General features: G+C 42.8%; 1 protein-coding gene across 7 annotated transcripts in view; it reads left to right on the top strand.

Moving 5' to 3' along the window:
* The first annotated feature begins 5,992 nt into the window (after nucleotides 1-5,992).
* The window catches only part of CIT (citron rho-interacting serine/threonine kinase), a 175,653-nt gene continuing 160,649 nt past the window's right edge, over nucleotides 5,993-20,996 (top strand). For all 7 annotated transcript variants that reach the window (XM_044930176.2, XM_044930175.2, XM_044930173.2 and 4 more), the window contains exons 1-3: nucleotides 5,993-6,117; nucleotides 9,248-9,350; nucleotides 15,266-15,407. In XM_044930176.2, the coding sequence (XP_044786111.1) occupies nucleotides 9,255-9,350; nucleotides 15,266-15,407 (238 nt within the window). In that variant the 5' untranslated portion in view covers nucleotides 5,993-6,117; nucleotides 9,248-9,254. The remainder of the gene's footprint in view (nucleotides 6,118-9,247; nucleotides 9,351-15,265; nucleotides 15,408-20,996) is intronic.

Genomic DNA, 20,996 nt, shown 5'->3' with positions numbered 1-20,996 from the left:
AGGGTATCTGTTTCCTTTTGGTATCCCTGGTGCTTGGCACAATAAATGCTTTTTAAAAGATAAAACAAACGAAAGATTGAATGTAAGAACATCATAATGTCCTTCATTATGACTCTGTTATAATGATGTTCTTCCAGAATCTCCATCACAGTATTCCTCACGGATTCACATTCTGCACAGAACTAGTAATTGTTTCATTTTATGCAAGAACAAAGAGAAGGCATCAGCTTTCCCGTCAGTCTAGTTTTACTGATGGTTAATTCTGTTTGGCAGTGTCTTACCCTTTTAGTACTGACGCACCATTCTTGGTCCTTCCTAATTCTCTTTCCTCATATGCTTCCTGTGCAGTTAGTTACTACTTTTGAAAGAAAATTGGTGGAGTTCCTGTGGTTTTTGCTTTATGTTTCTTTATTCTTCTTATTTATTGTGTATTCTTTGTTCTGTTTCACACAGGTTTTGCCAAGACCAGCAATTGTTCTAATAGGATATTAGTAGGCAGGATTCAGGGCAATACAAAATCATGCTGTTAACATTGTATTCTAATTTAGGATAAACAAGTCCCATGATTCAGGTAAAGCCTATTTTTGACACTTGAAAACTAATAGATTTGCCTGGATTAGAAAAACCAGCAACATTAGAAAAACCAGAAGCATTGACTAGATCCACATTCACATCTTTCTGAAATTCTATCAAGTCAAAAGTGGCTAAGACCCACTTTGCATTTTTCCTCAACTTACCATCCCTGAACTTTTGCTAACCTTCTTATATCAATCATTAGAAGTCTTTCTTTTTCTTTCTCTCCCTCCCGCCTCCCCTCCTGCTTTCCTTTTTAAATGTGGCCAAGCCACTCAACTCACAGGATCTTAGTTCCCCCAGCACAGATTGAACCCAGGCCCTTGGCAGTGAAAGAGTAGAGTCATAACCACTGGACTACCGGGAAGTTCCTAGAAGTAATTCTTATTTTCATGCATTTTTCTGGACTGGGTCAGCCCTTGCAACATGACAAAAGCAGAGGATGAGAAAATTTCTAACATCTTCTGAGAGGCAGGTTTCATATAGAGAAAAGGATTAGGAGTCAGATAGTCCAGGAGTTCCAAACCTAGCTTCATCACCTAGAGAAAATCAACTCCAGATTATTTATGGAGTATCTTTCAGACTCAGTTTCCCCATCTATAAAACATGGATTATAATTCCTCCCTCTCAGTATTAGGTTATAGTAAAGATTAAATGAGATGTACTTGATAAAGACAAAAAGAGAGAAGGGGCTTGATAAATTGTAGCTGTCATTACTGTCCCAGGGATAAATAGCAAATTATGTTTCTGGGAAAAAAAAGTGTATTAAGCAAGTTTGTACTTTGTTTTGTACTGATGTGCGCATGAGTGTGTGGGCCTGCATATGATAACACATTTCTAGTTCTAGTAGTGTAGGGATTATAAAAGTACCGAAAGGACTGCCTCCCTTTCAAATTTAAAAAATATACATAAATAGAACACGTGGGTGTGTTTAGTCACTCAGTTGTGTCTAACGCTTTGCGACCCATGAACTGTAACCTACCAGGCTCTTCTGTCCATGGGATTCTACAGGCAAGAATTCTGGACCCATCACAAGCACGGAAATTGAAACTGTAATCAAAAATCTTCCAGCAAACAAAAGCCCAGGTCCAGATGGCTTCACAGCTGAATTCTACCAAAAATTTAGAGAAGAGCTAACACCTATCCTGCTCAAACTCTTCCAGAAAATTGCAGAGGAAGGTAAACTTCCAAACTCATTCTATGAGGCCACCATCACCCTAATACCAAAACCTGACAAAGATCCCACAAAAAAAGAAAACTACAGGCCAATATCACTGATGAACATAGATGCCAAAATCCTTAACAAAATTCTAGCAATCAGAATCCAACAACACATTAAAAAGATCATACACCATGACCAAGTGGGCTTTATCCCAGGGATGCAAGGATTCTTCAATATCCGCAAATCAATCAATGTAATACACCACATTAACAAATTGAAAAATAAAAACCATATGATTATCTCAATAGATGCAGAGAAAGCCTTTGACAAAATTCAACATCCATTTATGATAAAAACTCTCCAGAAAGCAGGAATAGAAGGAACATACCTCAACATAATAAAAGCTATATATGACAAACCCACAGCAAACATTATCCTCAATGGTGAAAAATTGAAAGCATTTCCTCTAAAGTCAGGAACAAGACAAGGGTGCCCACTTTCACCATTACTATTCAACATAGTTTTGGAAGTTTTGGCCACAGCAATCAGAGCTGAAAAAGAAATAAAAGGAATCCAAATTGGAAAAGAAGAAGTAAAACTCTCACTATTTGCAGATGACATGATCCTCTACATAGAAAACCCTAAAGACTCCACCAGAAAATTACTAGAACTAATCAATGACTATAGTAAAGTTGCAGGATATAAAATCAACACCCAGAAATCCCTTGCATTCCTATACACTAATAATGAGAAAACAGAAAGAGAAATTAAGGAAACAATTCCATTCACCATTGCAACGGAAAGAATAAAATACTTAGGAATATATCTACCTAAAGAAACTAAAGACCTATATATAGAAAACTATAAAACACTGGTGAAAGAAATCAAAGAGGACACTAACAGATGGAGAAATATACCATGTTCATGGATTGGAAGAATCAATATAGTGAAAATGAGTATACTACCCAAAGCAATTTATAGATTCAATGCAATCCCTATCAAGCTACCAACAGCATTCTTCACAGAGCTAGAACAAATAATTTCACAATTTGTATGGAAATACAAAAACCTCGAATAGCCAAAGCGATCTTGAGAAAGAAGAATGGAACTGGAGGAATCAACCTACCTGACTTCAGGCTCTACTACAAAGCCACAGTTATCAAGACAGTATGGTACTGGCACAAAGACAGAAATATAGATCAATGGAACAAAATAGAAAGCCCAGAGATAAATCCACGCACATATGGACACCTTATCTTTGACAAAGGAGGCAAGAATATACAATGGATTAAAGACAATCTCTTTAACAAGTGGTGCTGGGAAATCTGCTCAACCACTTGTAAAAGAATGAAACTAGAGCACTTTCTAACACCATACACAAAAATAAACTCAAAATGGATTAAAGATCTACACGTAAGACCAGAAACTATAAAACTCCTAGAGGAGAACATAGGCAAAACACTCTCTGACATACATCACAGCAGGATCCTCTATGACCCACCTCCCAGAATATTGGAAATAAAAGCAAAAATAAACAAATGGGACCTAATTAACCTTAAAAGCTTCTGCACATCAAAGGAAACTATTAGCAAGGTGAAAAGACAGCCTTCAGAATGGGAGAAAATAATAGCAAATGAAGCAACTGACAAACAACTAATCTCAAAAATACACACGCAACTCCTACAGCTTAACTCCAGAAAAATAAATGACCCAATCAAAAAATGGGCCAAAGAACTAAATAGACATTTCTCCAAAGAAGACATACAGATGGCTAACAAACACATGAAAAGATGCTCAGCATCACTCATTATCAGAGAAATGCAAATCAAAACCACTATGAGGTACCATTTCACACCAGTCAGAATGGCTGCGATCCAAAAGTCTACAAGTAATAAGTGCTGGAGAGGGTGTGGAGAAAAGGGAACCCTCTTACACTGTTGGTGGGAATGCAAACTAGTACAGCCACTATGGAGAACAGTGTGGAGATTCCTTAAAAAACTGGAAATAGAACCGCCTTATGATCCAGCAATCCCACTGCTGGGCATACACACTGAGGAAACCAGAAGGGAAAGAGACACGTGTACCCCAGTGTTCATCGCAGCACTGTTTATAATAGCCAGGACATGGAAGCAACCTAGATGTCCATCAGCAGAGGAATGGATAAGAAAGCCATGGTACATATACACAATGGAGTATTACTCAGCCATTAAGAAGAATACATTTGAATCAGTTCTAATGAGGTGGATGAAACTGGAGCCTATTATACAGAGTGAAGTAAGCCAGAAAGAAAAACACCAATACAGTATACTAATGCATATATATGGAATTTAGAAAGATGGTAACAATAACCCTGTGTATGAGACAGCAAAAGAGACACTGATGTATAGAAGAGTCTTATGAACTCTGTGGGAGAAGGAGAGGGTGGGAAGATTTGGGAGAATGGCATTGAAACATATGAAATATCATGTATGAAACGAGTTGCCAGTCCAGGTTCGATGCACGATACTGGATGCTTGGGGCTGGTGCACTGGGACGACCCGGAGGGATGGTATGGGGAGGGAGGAGGGAGGAGGGTTCAGGGTGGGGAACACATGTATACTTGTGGCGGATTCATTTTGATATTTGGCAAAACTAATACAATTATGTAAAGTTTAAAAATAAAATAAAATTAAAAAAAAATAAAAAAAAAGAATTCTGGAGTGGGTTGCCATTCTCTTCTCCAAAATAGAACATATATACACACAACTTACTAATTATAAAACAATAATCTATTTTATTACTATAGTCAGGCTAAGAATTAGATCATAGTAGCACCCTAACTGGGGCTTCCCAGGTGGCACTAGTGGGAAAGAACCTGCCTGCCAATGCAGGAGATGTAAGAGACGCAGTTTCAATTCGTGGGTGGGGATGATCCCCTGGAGGAGGGCATGGCAACCCACTCCAGTATTCTTGCCTGGAAAATCCTATGGACAGAGGAGCCTATCGGGTTGCAGCCTATAGGGTCACACACAGTCAGACACGACTGAAGCGACTTAGCAGGCAGCATCCTGACTCCCTCAAAGGATACCATCCCCTTGATAACTACTATCCTGAGATCTGCTTTACTTTCTGATTTTATCACCTGTAGGTACATCCTTGACTAAATATTTTGTTTTGCTTTTGAAATTTATATTACTGAAAACATACTTTAATAACCTATAAGGGAAAAGAAACTGAAAAAGAATATAGTATAGCTGAATAACTTTGCGGTATACCTGAAACACAACATTGTAAATGAACTATATACTTCAAGAAGAAAAAGAAAACATACTTTATTCTATTGTTATGCTTCCTTCACTCAGGATTGTTTTGAAACGCATTATGTCGTTGTGTTCAGCTGTAGTTGTTCTTTTTTATTGCTGTATGAAAACACTGCAATATAAAAAATTATCCTTTCTGTTGTTGGATATTTGGGTTGCTTCCAGTTTTTTTTTTTCATGATGCTGTATGGTACTATCTGTACATTCTTGTACATGTCTCCTGGTGTACACAGGAGTTTTTCTAAGGTATACCCAGGCGTGAGTCACAGACTGTGTATATCATCAACTTTAGCAAAGAATGGCAAACTCTTTTTCAGACAAACAGTATGATTTATACTCCCAAGTCTTGCCAACACTGTCAGACCTCCTCCCCACCAATCCGCCCCGATCTGGCTGCCTGTTATTGTATCTCTTCGTGGTTTTAGTTTTCTTATTTCCTGATGATGAGTGACGTTGAGACCTTTTCATGTATTTGTTGGCCTTTTGGATTTCGACTGTTTAGGTCTCTTGTCTTTGCTTTAAAATGTTCTATGAGACAGTTTCAGTATCATCGCCTTTTTGTGGCAGTCGACTACCAGTCATTGAGGCGTGTGGAATCTCAAACTCAAAGCCTCAGTTGTAGCCTGTTAGCAGAGAACCAGCTGGTTTATTTAACAAAGTAACAAGTACTTTTACCTTAGCCAGGATTGATGAACAAGATCACCAATCAGAGGGGCTGGGCTGCCTTCATCCTTGCAGGTGGCCATGAGAGCAAGGGCCACTGCCCCAGCATTCTCCTCAGACTTCCCAGACATAAACAGACGCGTCCTCAAACCTTGTATCCTTCTGCTTAACCGCCAATTTCAAACTTCCAAGACCTGCCCTGCCGGCGGAAGAAACAATTTCATTGGCCCTCTCTTTCACTTCCCTGGTCCCTTTAAGGACTTGGGCAGGACCTGGTTGAGATAGAACTGTCCATCATACGAGCGGGAACACTGATTGGTCCAGACGTGGCTGGCCTCACCCACGCCGTTCCCAGTGTTCAAACGCTGACGCGGGAGGAACTGGGCAGGGCGGTGAGCAAACAGCGGGGTACGCTGAACGGTGAGTCTGGTCTCCCCAAGCCCAGTTCTCCCTCTCCCCACTTTGCAAGACCAAGGGAAGGGCCTCCTCCACCACACCAACCCCGGCTTTGCCTCTCGCAGGCGGCGGTCCCGCCCTGAGGGCTGCGGGGGGTCGGGAAGGTCTTCCCAGGCTGGCGGTGCAAGGGCATATCCCCCGTCTGAGCCGAAGTGTTGGCTGGGCAGTGCTGCGGCTAGAGGAATTTCCTTTCTCCAGCTGGGTGGGGTCCTGTGTTTCTTCTGCCCTGCCTCCTGTCGGCATTGCTAGTCGGGGCCGGCAGCGCCTTAGAATCTGTGTGACCTTAACTTACTTTGGAGTCTTCATACTCTTCGCCCCAGCCCGTCACCGCCTACTTTCTGCCTCTTTCACTCTGTTCGAGCCCTACGTGGTTTCCCAGCTACTGTTAGAGAAGCCCAGGTCTTGCCTCAGAACCTTAGCTCTGGCTGTTCCCTCTGACCCCAGGATACTTTTCTTTACCCAAATATCAACAAGGCTTGCTGCTACTCCCTTCAGATTGGCTCAAATGTTACCTGTTCAGTGAAGTGGTGTTGGAGAAGACTCTTGAGAGTGCCTTGGACTGCAAGGAGATGAAACTACTCAATCCTCAAATCAATCCTGAACATTCATTGGAAGGACTGAAGCTGAAGCTCCAATACTTTGGCCACCTCATGCGAAGAACTGACTCCTTAGAAAAGATCTTGATGCTGGGAAAGATTGAAGGCAGGAGGAGAAGGGGACGACAGAGGATGATATGGTTAGATGGCATCACCAACTCGATGGACGTGAATTTGAACAAGCTCCCTGAGTTGGTGATGGACAGGGAAGCCTGGTGGGCTGCAGTCCATGGGGTCGCACAGAGTCGGACACGACTAAACTGAACAGTGAAGTTACTCTGACTACACTGTTATACACACACTGCTGCTGCTGCTGCTGTCGCTTCAGTCGTGTCCGACTCTGTGCGACCCCATAGACGGCAGCCCACCAGGCTCCCTCGTCCCTGGGATTCTCCAGGCAAGAATACTGGAGTGGGTTGCCATTTCCTTCTCCAATGCATGAAAGAGAAAAGTGAAAGTGATGTCGCTCAGTTGTGTCCAACTCTTAGCGACCCCATGGACTGCAGCCTAGCAGGCTCCTCTGCCCATTGGATTTTCCTGGCAAGAGTACTGGAGTAGGGTGCCATTGCCTTCTCTGTATATACACACCACCATGCCCCAATTCCTCCATTTGTTTTTTTTAATTGTTTTTTGAACCCCATAGCTTCCAACATGCCTGTATTATGTAATTTACTTATTTTCAATCATTTGTTCAATAACTGTTTATTAGCATTTATGTGCCAGGCTATATATGTCCCCATTATATTAGAATAAAAGTCCCTGCCCTGGTGGAGCTTATATTCTAAGGGGGGTTGTTGTTGTTCAGTGATTTAAGTCATGTCTGACTCTTTGTGACCACATGGACTGCAGCTTGCCAAGCTTCCCTGTCCTTCATTTTCTCCCATAGTTTGCTCAAACTCATGTCCATTGAGTCAGTGATGCCATCCAACCATCTCATCCTCTGTTGCCCCTTCTCCTTCTGCCCTCAGTTTTTCCCAGCATCAGGGTCTTTTCCAGTGAGTCAGCTCTTTGCATCAGGTGGCCAAAGTAATGGCGCTTCAGCATCAGTCCTTCAAATGAATATTTAGGATTTATTTTCTTTAGGATTGACTGGTTTGATTTCCTTGCTGTCCAAAGCACTGTCAAGAGTCTTCTCCATCACCACAATTCAAATGCATCAATTCTTGGGTGCTCAGCCTTCTTTATGGCCCAGCTCTCACATCTGTACATGACTATTGGAAAAACCGTGAAGTGAAGTCGCTAAGTTGTGTCCGACTCTTTGTGACCCCATGGACTGTAGCCGACCAGACTCCTCTGTCCATGGGATTTTCCAGGCAAGAGTACTGGAGTGGGTTGCTATTTCCTTCTCCAGGGGATCTTCCTGACCCAGGGATCGAACCTGGGTCTCCCGCATTGTAGGCAGATGCTTTACCGTCTGAGCCACCAGGGAAGTCATTGGAAAAACCGTAGCTTTGACTATACAGTTCTTTGTTGGCAAAGTGATCTCTCTCCTTTTTAATATGCTGTCTAGATTTGTCATATAGCTTTTCTTCCTAGGAGCAGTTCAGTTCAGTCTCTCAGTCATGTCTGATTCTTTGTGACCCCATCCATGAATTTCAGCATGCCAGGCCTCCCTGTCCATCACCACCTCCCGGAGTTTACTCAAACTCATGTCCATCGAGTCGGTGATGCCATCCAACTGTCTCATCCTCTGTCGTCCTCTTCTTCTCCCACCTTCAATCTTTCCCAGCATCAGGGTCTTTTCCAGTGAGTCAGTTCTTCGCATCAAGTGGCCAAAGTATTAGAGTTTCAGCTTTAGCATCATTCCTTCCAAAGAAATCCCAGGACTGATCTCCTTCAGAATGGACTGGTTGGATCTCCTTGCAGTCCAAGGGACTTTCAAGAGTCTTCTCCAACACCACAGTTCAAAAGCATCAATTCTTTGGCCCTCAGCCTTCTTCACAGTCCAACTCTCACATCCATACATGACCACAGGAAAAACCATAGCCTTGACTAGATGGACCTTTGTTGGCAAAATAATGTCGCTGCTTTTTAATATGCTATCTAGGTTGGTCATAACTTGCCTTCCAAGGAGTAAGCGTCTTTTAATTTCATGGCTGTAATCACCATCTGCAGTAATTTTGGAGCCCAGAAAAATAAAGTCAGCCACTGTCTCCACTGTTTCCCCATCTATTTGCCATGAAGTGATGGGACCAGATGCCATGATCCTAGGAGCAAACATCTTTTAATTTCATGGCTGCAGTCACTGTCTGCAGTTATAAAACAAATTTTAAGTAAGTGAGTATGTCAGGTCAGTGTTGCAGTGTTACTCCTGTTACACTGAATAAAAGTCTGATTTTTAATCTGTGTCACCAGACTGAGCTTCCCAAGACCCAGTGGTGGCTGATTTTTCACCTCCCTACCCCTGATATCTTGAGGGAAAGCTCAGGATCTCTCAAACCCTTCCCGCTCAAATCAGCAGAACACACTAACCTCCTCTTGTCTACTTTCATCACCAGTGGGGAGATGTTGAAGTTCAAGTATGGAGCGCGGAATCTACTGGACGCTGGTGCTGTTGAATCCATTGCCAGCCGGGCCTCCAGGCTGAATCTTTTCTTCCAGGTAACAGACTGGCTTGTCAACTTCGCTCACCTGTATGTGGTTCCCTGGAACTCTTTGTGACTCAGAAGTTACAGGAATTTGTTAGAGGACTGAGGCGAATCTAGGAGAAATCTCCTTTGATCTTTTATATATGCTGAAAGTTGTGGAAAAAGGAGCCATTGTGCCTGGAATGGGTAGCTGAACTTGCCCTGGAAGGGGGACCTTTTTGAGGATTTCACGCATGTTACTCTTTTGCACTAAAGTTTGCCCTTTTATTAAAGAAGGAAAAGTAAATGAACAAAGACACTCTTTTGACTGGAATTTCTATAGGTGTAACCCTATAGAAATATAGAAATCTTTTTCATTCAAGGGATGTTTATGTTTTAAAAAAGTTTTGGTAAATACCAAACCTGTACAACCCACATTCCTCTCAAGATATAGACCATTTCCATCACCCCCAAAAGGATTAAAACTTAATGTTGTGAGATTTTTTTCCCAAGTAGATTTCTAATTCTTTTGTTTGTTGTAGAAATCCTTGTTTAATAAGTCAAAGAGAAAATACAGATAGTGGTGAAGGTTTAGGTTTGAATCCTGGCCTCAGAATGTGTTAGCTGTGTTACCTAGGGTGAGTCAGTTGCCTTCTCTAGATCCATTTTCCATTCTTTGTATTATAATAGAAGTTATAGCACCTAATTTACAAAGTTATGAGGATTAAATGAGATAATTCATGTACTTAGTTCTTGCCCATCTCTTGGTAAGCCCTTTATAAATGATAGCTATTATTAATGATGAGTGTAGAAATAGTATTAGCTCCAGTGATAATAAATTTATGTTCACTTAGCAGTAACTACTAAATAAGGCATTTTGGTAGGATTATCTGTATAATGATAAATCTAAGGTGATTTACAATGTTATATTGGTTTCACTACTAATATGTTCTTGAGGATATTTTCCCCAAGCTATTGGTATTGGGGAATGTTCAAACAGATCAGAATGCGGACAGCGTGAAAGCTTAGTTTGTTCTGTGGGTCACCATTTAAGTCATGAGGCATTTTTCTCTTATGAATGGTCTATTTTTAACCTCAACTGACTGGAGTGCTGCCACTTTTTAACCCATTAATTGTTTTACTCCAAAACTTCCAACTTATGACAAAATTCTTATAATGTGCAGATATGGAGAGGGACAGAGACTTGCTCAGAATCACGCAGCTTTTAAATGACAAAGCCATACCACATTTTTGGTGTGGGTGTGTAACTGCTGGGCAACATTGCCAGTGTATATCAGAGTTTAGTAAGTGTATCTTATATTTAAATGTCATTATACCAGCAAAGATTGTGTGTAAATCCCCAATTCATTCTTTTTTTAAAACAAGTTCCACCGTGCGCCCTGAAAAGCTATTATTTGCAAGCATAGCATAACCCTAGCACTTGCTTTAATATAAGCAGAATAAGGATACTGTTTTTGCCCCCCATCCAGCTGAAACCCCACTCCTTCTTCGGTGGGACTTGGACCCAGCCAAAACTCAGATTGGGACTTGAATCCATCATTCCTGAGTTAGGAGGGGACTTGAACGCACTGTTGTTGGTTTTTTTTAGATTTAATTCAGCTGTACTGGGTCTTCTATTGCAGTGTTTGGGTCAAAGTCATTGTCTTTTAATTGAAACTGCTCACCTTGTGTCAGAACTTTCTGAAGCTCAGGTTCTTTTCAGCATGAAAATTGCAAAGAGTGAGTTTATTAGCAGAGGATGCTTGTGAGAGATACAAATAGTCTGGCAGGGGAGCACAGCACTGAGAACAAAGAGGGCTATATTTTTATAGTCAAAGAAAAAGTGGGGAGTGGAGTAGACCACCTTCTTTATTTTGGGGTAGAGTTCAAGGCTTAGGTCTTTAGTTCTCCTTTGACCCTGTGTGGTTAAAGAGGACTGTCAGGGCGCTATTTAAATCATATGTATATTAACAGAAGAAAGGTCATTTAATATATACTAAAATATGGTAATTCATCTCAGGTTTTGATATTATGACCCCTTTCACCTAGTTTCTTTCCCTTTTCCCCTCTCTTCCTGTCTTGACTACCTGCAGAAATGCTGTTCTTCAAGGATCATTAACTCCCTGACTTCATGTAACAAGATTCAGACCTGATATCTATTGTCTTGTGTTTAAACTGTTGGCACCTGTGGCTTGAGTGTGCCTGGCAAATGGATGCATCTGGTCTTCCTTCAGGGTAGTATAGATTGTTACTGAGGTCAAAGTGTCAGTCGCTCCTTTGTGTCCCACTCTTTGTGACTCATGGACTGTATGAAGCCTGCCAGGTTCCTCTGTCCATAGAATTCCCCTGGCAAGAATACTGGAGTGCGTAGCCATTCCCTTCTCCAGGGGGAGCTTCTCAACCCAGGGACTGAATCCGGGTCTCCTGCATTGCAGGCAGATTCTTTACCATCTGAGCCATCAGGGGAGATTGTTGCTAGGGTACTGGGTTCTTTGCTAGAGTGATCATTAGCTTATAGCAGTCTCCCAAATGCCCTTAAAATTCCCTCTTGTCTTTAATCCCCTCGTGGGATTTCTAAACTAACTGATTATCCCACTTTATCCCTATCCCAGTGTACTTTTAATGAGGTTTGGATAGAGAGTAGTGGTTTTGTTTTCCATGTAGATAGGGTCTCAGTTTCTACTTGACAGTAAGTACCTCCCCAAGAGTTCCAGGTCAGTGGTTGGCAGGCTTTTAGATTTTTGAGCCAGCAAAATTTTACAAATTTGCTAGGCTGACTGAGGTTTGCCAACTTTGTATTTTGCTAAGTAAGGGATGTAAAAAAACACAAAAAAGAAAACGCTATTATCTTCTGGTCCTTTTATTTCATAAAGAGAGGATATTTTAAAAAAACACCAAGAGGGGAAGGATGTTGTTTCAGAATAAAGGACCATTTTACAATTTGAATACACTTAGTTTTATAAAAGAGTCATCATGCAGTGTTCACTTTTTCTTACTTTATGACAGACGTGAAAACTTTGTTAAGACTCAGTACTGTATTTGGGAACTGCTGCTTAGTCTAAACTCATCAGAGAGAAAAACTAGGAATCATATTTTCCCAGGAAGTGGCAGAACTCTAAAGTGACAGATAGTGTGGTCTGACTCAGTGCTTCACAAACCTGGCTGAGGTCTGACTGTTTTGGGAGGAGGTGTTACTGAAATATATTCTTAGCTACAGACTGGTAAATTCTAAATCAGTAGGTTGGGGATGGTACCTGAGAATCTGGTTTTTGGTTTTTAGTTAAGTTCTCCAGGTGACTCAAAAGTAGTCGTGTTACTGAGCCCAAGCTTGTTCTGCTTGCCACAGGACAGACCAATAAATCAGGATATGAGTTGTTGGAACAAGGAATAACTATTTTAATTGGAAAGCTAGCAGATGGAGAAAATGGCAGACTGGCATCTCAGAAAACCATCTTCCCTCAGTCGGAGTTCTGGCCCCCGTTTATATACGAGAGGGGGAGGGGCCCACTGTGGCACTGACCAATGGCTGAGCAGGACCATTGAACGTGGCTGGTTAGCAGTTAGGCATTAATGGTTGCCTGCTTGGGGGAGGGGCCCACTGTGGCACCAACCAGTGGCTGAGCAGGACCACTGAAAGTGGCTGATTGACAGTCAGTTGCTCACTAACGGTTGCTTGCTTGGGGGAGGGGCCCACTGTGGCACTGACCAATGGTCAGCAGGACCACAACTGGTCGCTTGCTTGGGGGCAGGTCCACTGTGGTGCTGAGCAGGGCCCCTATAGCTTGTGCCTGCCTCTCAGCTGTTGCACCCAGAGTAGGAAGGTGCCACACAACACCAGAAAGCGGCAGGGTCTGAGGAAGTCCGGGCTGCTCTAGTATTGTCCTCCGGCTCTCAGTAGAGCCTGCTTATCTGAGGCGGCAGACTCTGTGGCCTCAGCTGGCTTCACTGGTCAGTTTGTGACTGATGAGGTGGCTCAGGAGCAGGCATCCTGGGAGCGGAGCTCCCGTCTGCCACTTGGGCAGTGGGTTAGTGGTGGGCGTGGACCGACCTGGTGGGCTAGGTTCAGCCGCGTGCAGAGGTGTAGTGGAGTGGCCCCTCCTTTAATGGTGTGTGCTGGCCAGTGCCAGGGAGCGGGCAGGAAAGGGCCCTTCACGCTTCTGGTTCTGGCTGAGGAGGCTGCTATTGGGCTGTTACAGTCAGTTTGTTTCTGTCATCCAGGGCTGGGTAACAAAGCGCTCACTAAGTTTAAAGCAGCCATGATTTACTTTTTCTTAGCATTCTGTTGGTTGGCTGCATGCAACTAGGTGATTCTTCTGCTGGGGTCACTCATGGGTTGTGTTGAGTTGAGAGCTTGGCAGGGACTGAAACCTCTGGGTGCCGACTGCTGACTGGGGTGCCTCAGTTTGTCCAGTGACCTCTTCTCCCAAGTCTTTTGTTACTCACTCAGTCTAACCTGAGGCTTGTAATTTTTCTGTGAATAGTACATTGGCCCTAAGGTCTCCGCTGCAACTACTGAACTCTGCTATTCTATTTATAGCACAGAAGCTCAGACAGTAAAGAATCTGCCTGCAATGCAGGAGACCTGAGTTCAATCCCTGGGTTTGGAAGATGCCCTGGAGAAGCAAATGGCAACCCATTCCGGTATTCTTGCCTGGAGAATTCCATGGACAGACAGAGGAGCCTGGCAGGCTACAGTCCATAGGGTTGCAAAGAGCTGCATGAGACTGAACAACTAACACACACACACAGCCATAGATGATGTGTAAATTAATAGGCATGGCTGTGTTCCAATAAAGCTTTATTTATAAAAACAGACAGTGGGTGAGATTTGACTGTCACGTGGTCTAGCCCAAGCTTCTTAACTTGGCAGCTGGCTTCCCCAAAAAAACAAAAGTAGAAGCTGCCAGACTTCTTAAGGGCTGCATTTTGAACTGGCACTGGGTCACTTGTGTTATGTTGTTTCACATGAGTCATGGCGACAGAAGAAGTCATGGGGAGAAGAAATAGACTCTGACGCTTGATGGATGCAGTGGCAAGTGCTTTTAGAGTTAGAATTGTTGGTGGCCAGCTTTGCAGAGAGAACTGCATGTAGTCCATGGCACATGGGATTCATTGCTGTAGACCAGGGGTGTGAACTCATGTCTTGGGTGGCCAGACAGTGAGTGTAAAGGAGTCAGATGGGCCAGATGGAAGAGCTGTGAGTTGAGTCTGCAGTGAAGTGCCGAACACATCCACTTTCTAGAGGGGCAGTGCTCCTCAGCTGCAGCTCACCCTCCCCAGGCAGGAATGTGGTACGGTGTTGCCAGATCTGCCTGTGTATCATGAGAAGCCAGAAATCCCCTCCCCCAGCCCCTTTTCTTTTGGTGTGAAATCTCCTGATTTTTCAATATTGGCAGATAAATTATTTTAAATATAACAGGCCAAACAAAACATGTCTGTGGGCTAGATGCAGTCTGCCAGTTTGCAACTGTTGCCTGAGATCATGAATAAATTCAGCTTCAGCGCAGTCACTCCATTCACACGACCCTTTATGGTTTGAGTGAATTAAAGAAACTGAAGTTATGTTAAACAAACCTGTAGGAACACAGGGAGGAAGAGGCATTCATTGTGTCCTCCTGAAGAGGCACGGAGATGTGACGGGACCAGCAGGGTCCAGAGTAAATGTCCCCATGAGCCTCAGACTGCTAAGACAGAGGAACTGTTTCTTATTCATGGCGTGCTGATGAAGTTTTTCTCCCCAGGTGCAGGAGGAAGAAGCCCACATACAAGTGATAACTTAATGACTGTCAATGGACGTCACTTTAAAGGATGAGGCCACCAAATTCTGCTGCTAGCGTGTGTCGTGAGCAGTTAGTTGAGTTGGTGGCTTGCAATTTACTCTGCGTGGATGTTATTGATCAAAGCTTTTCATTATTGACAGTGTCTCCATCTGCTGTTTGCTGTTTTTAGGGGAAACCACCCTCCATGACTCAACAGCAGATGTCTCTTCTTTCCCGAGAAGCGATATTAGATGCCCTCTTTGTTCTCTTTAAAGAATGCAGTCAGCCGGCTCTGATGAAGATTAAGCACGTGAGCAACTTTGTCCAAAAGTGTAAGTGTGGGGAGAACTTTTTCTTGAAAATTGTCCTGCTTAGTGAGAATTAGAAGGATACTGGAGGTGGGATGCGTTTGTGGTTGGAGGGAGTGGGTAGGAATTTCTGCTTTAGATGGACCCAACTTCAAGGTCAGTTTCCACCTGCCGTTGCTAGGAGACCAGATAAATCAGGCCTCTTGATTGTGAGTGATAGAAACTCATCTCAAACTAGCTTAGGCCAAAAAGTGAATTAAAAAAAAAATTATTGAGTATAGTTGATATACAATGTGTTGTGTTACTTTTACTGTACAATGATGTGATTCAGTTATATATATATACACATACACACTCTTTTTCATATTCCTTTCCATTATGATTTACCATGGGATATTCAATATAGTTCTCTGTGCTATACAGTAGAACTGTGTTGTTTATCCCCAAAAGTAAATTTTTTTGGCTCATGAAACTGAGAGTCCAGGGATGGGTCAAATATTAGGCATGGCTGGTTCCAAGGACTTAAATGTCTCTGGCTCCTTCATTGTATTCACTCAAGGCTGATTATTCATTAGGCATTGTGAACACAGTGCTTAGCATCTACAGTATTCACAATTATTGTAATTAGTTTAATTTTATTTTAAAATCATAAAAAATATGGGTATAATAATCTATAATGATTCTGGGTTATATTCATCTTTATACCAATGTGGTCACAAAAATATATATATTTATATAAAAATTTTTTTTTTTTTTTTAATGGAGCAAGGGGCTGATGAAGGCAAGTGCCTAGGGACTATGAAAGTCATAAACTGGCCCTGCCCTCACCCTGTTCTTGACTCTACTTGACTTGCACGTGGTGGGGAAGTTGGCTGCTTGCTGGTTCCTAGTTTTGTATTTTTTCACCTGCCTCCAGTGTTTCTTGACCAGTGGCGATTTCTCCTCCCCCAGGGACAATTTTGGTTGTCTCAGCTGGCAGGGAGGGTGCTCTTGGTAGCTAACGAGTGGAGCCCAAAGATGCTGATAAACATCCTGCAATGCACAGGATGGCCCCCACCACACAGAATTATGTGGCCTCAAAGGCGTACAGTGCCAAGTCTGAAAGGCTTGTGAAAACCACGTCTCACATGACTTTCCAGTGTAACCAACCACCCTAAAATTTAGTGACTTAAAACAAGAATCATGATTCTGTGGGTCGACTAGGCTTCAATGAGAATTCTTCCATTCCATGTGACATGGGTCAGGATTGTGGGCATCTGGGCTGGAATGGATGACCCGCCCATTGTCTGGCACGTTGCCTAGAAGGCTGGGCTCCCCCAGGACTCTGAGACTAGTAGGCCTGTCTCTCTCTCTGTGAAGTCTCAGAGCTTCTTGCTCTCCATATGGCTGTTCTGTGTGGTCTGTCCATGACGGGTCAGCCAACTACAGCCTGGGATGCCTGCTTTGTAAACAAAGTTCTCCTGGAACACAGCTTCACCTGTTCCCTATGGCTGCTGCCACATCACAAGGCGTTTGAGTAGGTGTTACCATATGGCCTACAACGCCCAAAATGTTTACTGTCTGACCCTTTGAGACAAAGCTACTGACCCATGGTCTACACTGTCACTCTAGCAGAGATGTCTAGATGTCCTCCATGGCAACTCAGGGTTTCCAAATACAAAAGTGGAAGCTGCCAGGCCTTCTCAGGGCTTAGGTCTGAAGGGACAGAATCTCTTTGGCTGCATTCCATGGTTTGCAGTGAGGCAATGGGGCCACCTAGATTTCTTGTGCCGGGGAACAACAAAGCACATGCATTGGGCACTGTCTTTGGCTGTTGGCTACCCCACTGTACCCAACATGTATTGTCTACGGTCTCTATTCATGCAATCTCAGGGAAGATTCTCATTGGCTCTGGTTTGGGTCACTTGCCCATCCCTTGACCAGTCACTGGGCCAGGGTGTGAAGTATTGTGATTGGCCTCATGTAGGTGCCCAGCAGTCCGGGGCACCATGATCACTGGGACCTCATGGAATGGGGGATGCGCTGTTACCTAAAGGACCTGGGAGTTTTGAATGGATAAAACCAATGTATGTCTAGTAAGTGACATTGGTATTTACATGTAACTTGTTTGTTCTCAGTGTCCTCATCTGAACGATGGGGGAAAAGGCATATCTGATACAGGGATTGAATGAGATAGTGCACAGTCCAGGCTTATGTTGCCTGGCACGTAGAGACACTCAGTAAATGTTGCCCAATAATGATAACCATAAACCTCAATGTCTAACATACTGTGTACCTTTAACTTTAAAATGCACTTGGCATATTTGTTCATGATTCTGTATTTGTTTGAATAAGCTCCCACCTTATTTTGTTGAGTATTTAAACTCTCAAATAGGGAGTAGGAGGGGAAGGAGAAGCTTGTGACAAGACTAATTTACTGAGCTTTCAACATACACCTTCTTGAGATTGCCCTCCAGTTAGGATCATCCTTTAAAGCAGTGGATCTTCTAGACTCATTCAGTAATCAGGAGACTAGACTTGTGAAATGTAGATTTTTCTAATAGATTTCTCTTTCAGGAAACTGTTTCAGATTTTTAAAGAGGCTTCCTGGAGAGGATGGTTGAGAGATTATGATTGGAAAAGGGTGATTGCATTAGTATGTTTTTTCCCCCCTCTTTGAGTTTCTGTTTTAGAATGTAAGCTTCATTTTTCTGTGGGAAGAAGGGTCCAACAGCTGTTACCACATAAGTTTCTTGAGGCTTGCCATAGAGATGGAAAATTTCTTCTGGGACTGTTGGAGGAAGTGAGACAGAATAATACAGCCCTGAAGCAGTGCCCCTAGTTTGGGCCAAGGGAGGGCAGGGAGCTGGCATTTGGGAACCAGGGAGGAATTCTTCGTTTCTTAATTGCTAAGCTAGCCTTTTTGCCTAAAACTGGGTCTGGTACACAGAAGGTGGGGCTTCCCGGGTTGTACAGTGGTGAAGAATCCTCCTGCCAATGCAGGAGATGCAAGAGACATGGGTTTGATCCCTGAGTCGGGAAGACCCCCCTGGAGAAAGAAGTGGCAACCCACACCAATATTCTTGACTGGAAAATTCCATGGACGGAGGACCCTGGCAGGCTACAGTCCGTGAAGTCGCAAAGTGTCAGACGTGACCAAGTATGCATGGACACACACAGAAGGTGTTTAATAAATATTGGTTGACTGATTATTGCTGATAAACAGAATAAATAGCAAAATGTTAAGCAGTGTATCACATATTTTATGTAAAAAATAAACAAGTGTGATGTTAAAACATACAGACAAAAAGAAGTGTTGATAATTGTTAAAGTTGGACTTTTCTCGGTGATTTGACAGTGGCTGAAATTTTACCCTCTTTCAGCTACATTCACTGCAGGCAAACTCTTCTGTATGTTCACAATCTTAGTACTTTGGACAAAATACTACTTTTAAGTTCCTCCCTGCCGCCCTCCGCCCCCCATCATTGTAAACATAGTACAAAGTTACTTGTAGCAACAGGGATGGACCTAGAGATTATCATACTAAGAGAAAGACAAACATCATATGATATCACTTATATGTGGAATCCTAACAACTGACTGATACAAGTGAACTTATTTACAAAACAGAAATGAGACTTACAGACATAGAAAACAAACCTATAGTTACCAAAGTGTAAGGTGGGGAAGAAGTAAATTAGGAGTTGGGATTAACATATACACGCTGCTGCTGCTACTGCTGCTAAGTCGCTTCAGTCGTGTCTGACTGTGCGACCCCATAGACGGCAGCCCACCAGGCTCCCCCGTCCCTGGGATTCTCCAGGCAAGAACACTGGAATGGGTTGCCATTTCCTTCTCCAATGCGTGAAAGTGAAAAGTGAAAGTGAAGTCGCTCAGTCGTGTCCAACCCTCAGAGACCTCATGGACTGCAGCCTTCCAGGCTCCTCTGTCTGTGGGATTTTCCAGGCAAGAGTACTGGAGTGGGGTGCCATTACCTTCTCCAGTATACACACTACTATACATAAAATAGGTGACTTCCCTGGTGGCTCAGACGGTAAAGTGTCTGTCTACAATGCAGGAGACCCAGGTTCGATCCCTGGGTCGGGAAGATCCCCTGGAGAAGGAAATGGCAATCCACTCCAGTACTACTGCCTGGAAAATCCCATGGACAGAGGAGCCTGGTAGGCTACAGTCCATGGGGTCGCAAAGAGTCGGATACAACTGAGCGACTTCACTCACTCATACATAAAATAGGTAACCAATAAGGACCTATAGCAGAGGGAACTATATTCAATATCTTGTAATAACCTATAATGGAAAAGAATCTAAAAGATATATATATGTAGCTGAATCACTTTGCTGTACACCTGAAAACATAACATTATAAATCAACTATATTTCAATAAAAATTAAAAAAAATACAAAGTTAAATATAAAAGATCAGAATGGAAGGAAAAACCCTCAAAATCTTACCTAAGATAACCACTGTTAATGGTTCAGTGCATAGTATTGCAACTTTTCTTCTGTCCTTATAAGATATTTATTGTGGAATTGTTCAAACATAGCTTAACAGTAAAGAGACAAGTGTCATAAACCCCCACATACCAATCAAGTAGCTTGAACAATGAACCCTTTACCATGTGTATTCTAACATTTTTTTGTTCAGTTGCTCAGTCGTGTCCAACTCTTTGTGACCCCGTGGACTGCAGCACACCAGGCTCCTGTGTCCTTCACTATCTCCTGGAGTTTGCTCAGACCTCATGTCCTTTGAGTTGGTGATGCCATCCAACCATCTTATCCTCTGTCACCCCCTTCTCCTGCGTGCAGTCTTTCCTGGCATCAGGGTCTTTTTTTACTGAATCGGTTCTTTGTACCAGGTGGCCAAAGTATTGGAGCTTCAGCATCAGTCCTTCCAATGAATATTTAGGGTTGATTTCCTTTTGGATTGACTGGTTTGATCTCTCTTGTCCAAGGGACTCTGAAGAGTCTTCTCCAGCACTACAGTTTGAAAGTGTCAGTTCTTTGGTGCTTAGTCGTCTTTATGATCCAACACTCACTTCCGTACATGACTACTGAAAAATCCATAGCTTTGACTATATGGATCTTTGTTGGCAAAGTGATGTCTCTGCTTTTTAATACACTATGTTTGTCATAGCTTTTCTTCCCAAGCGTCTTTTAATTTCGTGGCTACAGTCACCATCTGCGGTGATTTTGGAGCCCAAGAAGATAAAATCTGTCACTGTTTCCATTTTTTTCCCTATTTATTTGCCATGAAGTGATGGGACTGGATGCCATGATCTTTAATTTTTTGAATGTTGAGTTTTAAGCTGGCTTTATCACTCTCCTCTTTCACCTTAATCAAGAGGCTCTAACATTACTCTGGTTTAATTTTATGCAAAATGGGTTGTATGTTGATAATGTTTTGCCACTAGCGTTGCTCACCTAGCAATATATTTACTTAACAAATATTTGTGGAGCGCTCGCTATGTGCCTGCTGCTGTTTTGAGCACTGGGTTTACAGTAGTGATCAAAACAGAAGCAAATCCTTGTCCTTAAAGAGACTCCAGTGGAGGTTGAGCTACTTAATTCTTTTAAATATGTGTCTAGTATTCTTTTCTGTGGGTGAACTCTTAT

Source organism: Bubalus bubalis, chromosome 17, assembly GCF_019923935.1.
Source record: "Bubalus bubalis isolate 160015118507 breed Murrah chromosome 17, NDDB_SH_1, whole genome shotgun sequence".
NCBI classification, from domain to species: domain Eukaryota; kingdom Metazoa; phylum Chordata; class Mammalia; order Artiodactyla; family Bovidae; genus Bubalus; species Bubalus bubalis.
This window is presented reverse-complemented; position numbering and strand designations above follow the sequence as displayed.